Source organism: Tinamus guttatus, unplaced genomic scaffold, assembly GCF_059628265.1.
Source record: "Tinamus guttatus ecotype Peru unplaced genomic scaffold, ASM5962826v1 Tinamus_guttatus_pri_ptg000546l, whole genome shotgun sequence".
Taxonomy (NCBI): Eukaryota; Metazoa; Chordata; class Aves; order Tinamiformes; family Tinamidae; genus Tinamus; species Tinamus guttatus.
In genome coordinates this window covers 1237587-1245240 of record NW_028289080.1, presented here as the reverse complement: position 1 = coordinate 1245240, position 7654 = coordinate 1237587, and the positions used below count along the sequence as shown (strand labels likewise).

The window sequence follows — 7654 nt, the reverse complement described above, 5'->3', positions numbered from 1 at the left end:
GGGATGTGCTTACTAACAGGAAAGGAGAAAGGTTTTCTTCATTTTCATTCCACTTACTTTGACACCTGGCTCTGGATACTACGATCACAGAAGGTCATACTCGGAGAACTGTGAGTGGGACAAGGAAAGACTGTGCATGGTGAGATGAATGGAGTTTTGCAACTGGATAGTGAACACTGGCAAGGGATTTTGTTCACAGAGCCATGATGAATAAGCTTTCAATGATGGGCAGGATAGGGACAAGGCAAAGCATGGAAGGAAGTTGTGGAACTTGAAATGGATGCAACATAGCCAGCGGTTGTCTTCATGGAGTTTGTGAAATAGGAGCGCCTGAGATGCTGTGATGAGGGATTGTGCTGAAAGATAGTATAAAGTGGCAGGTAATACTATGGGTTTTGTGTTGAAAGACCTTGTGACATCAGAAGTGGGACATTATGTATTGAAGGGTAACACTACGAGAAGTTGCAAAATTGTGTCTGCTGAGGCATCATAAGTTTGACTGCAGAAAGTGGCCCCTATTGTAGGACAGGTTGTGTGAAGTAGTAGGAGACAATATATGGTGACAATTTGTGTTAGGAGAGGCTTTGAGGTCATCACACCCTGTAGGGATGAATGTGCTAAGGGAGGTTCTCCACTGACAGTAGACCCTCAGGGTATGAGAAGCTGTGTTGAGGAGGTTGTGAAATCAGCAGCAAGCATTATGGAAGAGGACTGCCAATTTCTCAGTCCCTCAGCAGAAGTAGAGCATCTTCTGCAAGGTCTCTGAAACTAGAGCAGCTCATGGATGTACCTGGGAAGCAAAGAATCAGTGTAAGAGTCAAGGTATATCTTTGGACTTGTTCTTATGTCCTTTATACCATGAGAATAGTTTGAAGCAGAAGTAGCGAGAAAGTATTTCATAAGATAAGACAGTGAAAGGTTCTGTGCTGGAAGGGAAGGGGGAAGTGGCTGAAATCTGAGTGGCCTCATGCAACAAACTAGATATTTCCCCCAGAGAGTGACTGGCTGGTTGTTTCTCAAGACGTCACACTGAAGTGGTTGTGGCTTTTTCAACAGTATCTAAATAGCTCAGCACCAGGATTTTATTTTACAGTACAAGGATCTTATCCGGACCATCCATCACAGAATTCAGGTGACAATTTTTACCAGCAGATCTACAGCAGGCAGTTGCTGCAAATAGTCATTGAAATACCACAGAACCCACAGGAAGGTGAGAAATTTCTGCATGGGTGCAATGGTGTCTCTGTCTGTTGCTTTCTGCTATGCTTTTGGAGATATGGTGAGGGGAAGGGAGGAGAAAAAAATAGTTGGGGGAAAGCAGATCAAACATTTTCTTCTTCTACAGGTTAGAAATTGGCTATAGGTACACAGTGGTCTTGATCATCTTCACGATAAGGTGATCTTCATTCTAAGGAACTTTTTTTTTCAAGCAGAAATGCTATTGCATTGCCATAAATACACATCTGTAACATAAGGTGGCATTCTTCATAGATCAAGTGTAGTTTGGGACTTAGATGACAAGTTATGATTACCTGAGAAAACACAACTCCATATTTGGACAATAAGATGTCTTGTTGTGTCAAGTTTGTTCAGACTAATAGCTGCCACGAGAACTATACTGTACTCAGCATGTAACCTGCAGGACAGAAAGACCAGCTGATTCAGTCTGCTGCTATTTGATGCACACTTTCATTAATTAGTTTAATTAAGGAAGCAGATTCAGGTTTTGAATATGCTTTGGGTGTACAAGATTAGCCTTACCAAAGTCTTATAATAGATGTATGAGAACTGTGAGTGACTTTTCAGCATTCTTTTGAATGGTCTGTGGAAGTCATAGGATGGTTACTTCACTTGCATTATATGCAATGCAAAATTTTTGATGACTGGGTATATATCAACAGGTCATCCATTACAACTAGTATGACAGTACATGACAGTACACTGTCAGTGGCCCAGGATCACGTTATTTAGCATCATGAAATATGACTAAAATGACAAAGTTAGAAACCTAATTATCTTTATTGATAATCTGAATGATGGGAATGAGTGCACCCTCAGCAAATTTGCAGATGACACTAGAATGGGAGGAACAACTGATCTGCTTGAGGGTAGGAAGGGATCTAGACAGGCTGGATCAATGGGTTGGGACCAACTGTATGAGGTTCAACATGGCCAAGTGCCAGGTCCTGCATTTCGATTAGAACAACTGCATGTAATGCTAGAGACTTGGGGCAGAGTGGCTGGACAGCTGTGTGACAAAAAGGGATCTGGGGTTGTTGATTGACAGCCAGCTGAACATGAGTCAGCAGTGTGCCCAAGTGGCCAAGAAGGCCAATGGCAACCTGGCTTGTTTCAGGAACAGTGTAACTGGCAGGACTAGGGTAGTAATTGTTCCTCTGTACTCTATGCACTGGTGAGGCTGCACCTTGAATACTGTGTTCAGTTTTGGGCTCCTCACTACAAGAGAGACATTGAACTGCTGGAATGTGTCCAAAGAAGGTCAACGAAGCTGGTGAAGGGGCTGGAGCACAGACCTTATGAGGAATAACCAAGGAAGCTGGTGTTATTTAGTCAGGAGAAGAGTAGGCTCAGGAGTGATCTTATCACTCTCTACAACTACCTGAAAGGAGGTTGTAGTGAGGTGGGAGTAGATTTCGTCTCCAAAATAACTATCAAAAATAGGACAAGAGAGAATGTTCTCAAGTTGCAGCCGGAGAGGTTCAAGTTAGATATTAGGAAAATTTTCTACGCATAAACATTGGATCAGTCTGCCCAAGGAAGTGGTGGAATCATCATACGCGGCAGTGTTCAAGAAACATATAGATGAGGCACTTAGGGACATGGTTAAGCAGGCAGGGTATGCATTTACGGTTGGACTTAATGATCTTGAAGGTCTTTTCCAACCATAATGATTCTGTGATTCTCTGACATTCAACTTATTCATTCATGACCTGCATATAAGGATAGAGTGCAACTTCAACAAGTTTGTTGATGATACAAACCTGTGAGGAGTGCCTGATACATGAGAGGGCTGGGCTGCCGTTCAGAGGGACCTGGACAGGCTGGAGAGATGGGTGGAGAGAAACCTCATGAAGTTCAAGAAGGTCAAGCGCAGGGCCCTGCACCTAGGGAGGAATAACCCCAGTGCACTATGACTAGCTGGGAGCTGACCTACTGGAGAGAGCAGCTCTGCATAGAAGGACCTGGGAGTCCTGGTGGATGAGTTAGCCATGAGCCAGAAGTATGCCCTTGTAGCCAAGAAGGCCAATGGTATCCTGGGTTGTATTAGGAAGAGTGTTGTCAGCAGGTCGAGGGAGATGATCCTGCCCTTCTATTAAGCCCTGTTGAAACAGTATCTGGAGTGCTATGACCAGTTCTGAGCTTCCCAGCACAAGTGGGACATGGAGGTACTGGAGAGAGTCCAGCATAGAGCAGCAAAGATGATTAGATGCCCAGAGCATCTCTCCTATGAGGGGAGGCTTCCGCAATGGCTTAGGGTGGAATCTTCTAGCTCTCTAGTGTCTCTCTCTCTAGTGTCAGAAGTTCCTGGCTTCCATTAACTCAAAAAGACTAATATCCTGCGAGCTGCAGTGATGAAATTAAGGGTGAAATTCACCTCACTTCTCTTTAGCCATCCAGATGTAAACCATCTGCTAGCACAATGAGATGTGTCCACAGTTAGCAAAGACAGGCAGGTGACAGTGCACACCTTAGACTCCTATCTTAGGGTAAAATATACTTGCCTTGCAGGTTTTCCTAATCCTCCATTAATTCTAATAGTAGCTTTGAAAGCTAAGTGTAATGAGGTGTTTGTATTTTTAATACATATGTAGTGGCCCCACTTGGATTCTCACCCAAGCATTGCCGGTGTATGCGCCTGTCAAAGACACATGAGGCAAAATTATCCCACTGCCCCAGCTATCAGCTGGGTGAGGACATTACCTATATGGTCTTCCCATGTAGTGCTGAAGACAGAGTGTGTTGCTGAAATGAAATTGTAATATTTCAATTTCTCCCATTTCACTTGTTCAGGTAGTCTGCCTCCACACCTGCTGTGGCATTTTGTGCCAGTTAGGTTATCCCATGATTCTGCACTTAAATTCTCCCCTTATTTTGACTTGTTTCTCTCTTCTTTTTTCCTATCTTTTTACTTTCATAGCACTTCTGTATTTTGCCATGTCAAAATTAACAGCTGGCAGGGAAGGTATGAAAGAGTCACACAATTTAATCTCAACGGACAAAACTTGGTTAATTTTCTTGAGTGAATTATTCCTGGACTTCTCTTTTTTTCTTTTTTTCCAAAATTCTCATTCAAATTCTAGTACCATGGGAGGTGGGGTAGGGAAGGGGGACTAGAGTGAATTGACACAATGGGGTGAAATAATTATTTAAGCCATAATTCCAATGTCATATGAGGGTCAGACACTTTCTGCTATACATGGTTCTTAAAACTTCTGAGGAAGAAATTAGTCTTTGTCACACTGAATTATTATCTATACATAAGACTCAAGAAGCCAAACAAATCACAATAAACTATATTTCATTAAAATAGGAATCAGCTATTCACATGAAAACTACTAGTTATTACGACTACTCAACTGTGTTTTCTGGGAGTGTGCATAGGAAGAAACTCAGTCCTATTTAATGCTGTTTAAATTCACATGCTGAATATCTGCTACTATTATATACTTTTGACAATTTTCATCTCACCTAATCCTAGCTATATGCAGCAAAGGGAATTATAGATGAACTAATATCACTAGGTTCCCTTTTTATTAAGACAACAAACTGAGATAGTTTTCAGGTAGGATCAATCCGAGATAACATTGCTTTATTTTAACCTACTTTGTTTCCTATAAGTGGCTTTAAAAGAAAGCTCAAGAAATAAATTCAAAAACATACACATACATTCCAATCTAGTTTTTCCTACATCCGCCACATAATTTGGCCTCAGATATGGTGTTCTGAATGGCAATAAAAGCTCTGTGTTCCAAGTACAAATACAGCAATCCTTCCCTGAATCTACTTATGGCTACAGAGAGCTGGAAAGATACTGGAAACCCACCAGATGATCACGAGAGAAAGTCATGTAAACTACCATATCTCTTCTTTCTCCTTACAGGTCTGTGTGAAATCTGAGTGAGTGAGAGGTCACTACTTCACGGTGAAACGCTCATTATGAGTACTACTATAACTACATTAAGCTTCCTTCCAAATACAACCGGCCTGGCTCATGGGACTAATTACAGTGGGACTGTGCAAAAGGCAGAGCCATCATATGCTGTTCTCAAGTTCATGGAGAGCTTCTGCCTCATCAGCTCTGCCTGTGGGATGGTGGGAAATGGAATGGTCCTGTGGTACCTTGGCTTCCGTATCCGGAGGAATCGCTTCACTGTCTACATTCTGAACCTGGCTGCTGCAGACTTTGGATATCTGCTCTGCATTGCCATTGAAACAGTTCAGTACTTGATGCAGTTCAATGTGGGCGTGCAGTTTGGGATATTCCTCTTCCTGGATCTTTTCATGTACGGGACTGGCTTGTATCTCCTGACAGCCATTAGCATTGAGAGATGCCTGTCTGTCCTCTGTCCCATTTGGTGCCGAAGCCATCGTCCAAAGCACTTGTCTGGCATCATCTCTGGCCTGCTCTGGTGCGTCTCCTTTCTGCTAAACACACTGGGGTACATTTCTTGCACTGTTCGCCCCTCTAGCAACTGCCATGTACTCCTCATCACCATCGGAGTCCTGGACTTCCTCTTCTGCACCCCTCTCATGCTGGTATTCAGTCTCACCCTCTTTCTCAAAGTCAAGTGCAGCTCACAGAACCTCCAAACAGGGAGGCTCTTCACTGTGATTATGCTCACCGTCCTCTTTTTCCTCATTTTTGCTGTTCCTCTCAGCATCCTGATCCTCTTTGACTTTTGGGGCTATAAATTCCTCTACTCTCCAGAGATTGGTTTTGTGCTGTCCTGCGTTAATAGCAGCCTCAATCCAGTTATTTACTTCATTGTGGGCAGCTACAGGGATCGGAGGATTCGACTCACCCTCAGGCTGGCCTTCCAGAGGGCCTTTGAAGTTTCAGCAGATGACAAAGATGAACGGGAAACCCACGAAACAGTGACTATGTCCTCTTAATACCCTGCTAATATGCCTAATATGATTACTGTACTCTGGAATTGAAGATTGGCATTTTGCAGAATCAAGGAAATCTGAAATACTGGGTGAAATTCCTCTCCCCTAACCTTAGACGTCATCACTGTAGATTTCTCCCCTTTAATAGTTACTTTAAGCTCCTCTAGGAATTAGTGGAAAAAAAACAAGCACCTCTGACACAGAATTCATCTGACCTGAGTTAGTTTCCTACCTCAAGATTAATTTGATTAGAAAACTTCTGCATTTCAAGAAAGGAATCTCATCCAGAGTTTTCAGCTCACCAAATAACTCTGTCTTTCAGAGCACAAAACTGATATTCATACATTCTCAAACATGTTTTAGCTTAGGTTTCTGAAGACAAGATGGGATACAACCTCTTCCTAATGAAAGCAGCAGCAAAATTCCTGGAAGAAATGTCCACGTCTCTTTACTTTTAATACGTGTATTTAAACAACACATGCAACCTTTTGTGGCTGTTATATTGTGGAATTCTTTGTTTTCTAATGTGAACATTTCAAATAGCCGAACAATTTGTGTTCTAAAAGTTCCTTTCTTCTATTAACCAGGAGGGTTTTATACCGTAGAGTTGTCATGCTATGAAACAGGGCTACACCCCTACCGGTTACCTTGTAATTGTGTGTGCTGAGCTGCATATTCTCTCTTCTTTGCATTTCAGAAAAGTTAAGGAATGGACCTCTATGTTATTATAGTTTCCTCCAGCAGAGGAGAAAGTATCTGCATCTTCATACAGTATGCTTTGAATTGCTTTTCTTCCTTTAAAAATGACAGACAATAAGAGCCCATGGCCTCTAAAATTTCTTGATCTAACATGTGCAAATTCAATTGTACAAAGCAGAAGTAAATAAATGCCACAATTTCTAACACCTTCTTCTTTTTTAACACCTGCTTCTTCAGAAACCCAGTCCATTGAAATGCTAGATATGATTATTTGAAATGTTGTAGTATCAGACCATGTAATACTGTCATCTAACATGATAGGCTTTTTAACCTGAATTGATGAAAAAGTAAAAAACAGGTAGTTTTCTTTAAGAATCTTTATGGATTTCCCATTGTTTTTTTCATCTTAAAATATTCTCCTAAAATGAGGCTGCCGCATTCTTCTATTATGTATTCTTTACTTTCTGTGCAATTGCCTTTTTATCAATATTGAAAAGCACTACTTAAAAAGCAGTGGTTCAGCCTAATAATGACCATGGTTGCTTCTTGCTTCCTGTTTACATACTCTGAAAGCTAAAATCTGACCTCCATTTCTACTGTTCTTTAATTATTTATGCTATTTGTCTGCAATGCACAGAGTTAATTCAGATTTGGTCTATGTCATCAATTTATCAGAAACATTAGAAATATTTTCTTTTGGATATTTGTAATGACTTTATCATTGGGAGACTGAAACTCATATTCTTTATTACATAAAGTGTTGAAGGGTGTTACTAAGAAAAAAAAAGGTATCAAAGACTAAGCATTACTGTGTTCAGAAGAA

At 41.3% G+C, this 7654-nt stretch overlaps 1 protein-coding gene across 1 annotated transcript; it reads left to right on the top strand.

Annotated features, from left to right (window-relative positions):
* Positions 1-5173: 5173 nt before the first annotated feature.
* LOC104578369 (proto-oncogene Mas) lies at positions 5174-6310 on the top strand. The gene has a single exon (XM_010225924.2). The coding sequence runs from the start codon at positions 5179-5181 to the stop codon at positions 6133-6135; it is 957 nt and encodes a 318-aa protein (XP_010224226.1). The 5' UTR covers positions 5174-5178; the 3' UTR covers positions 6136-6310.
* Positions 6311-7654: the final 1344 nt, after the last annotated feature.

Coding starts and splice junctions, on each gene's coding strand:
- LOC104578369 (XM_010225924.2), top strand. CDS start 5,179: ATGAGTACTACTATAACTACATTAAGCTTCCTTCCAAATACAACCGGC.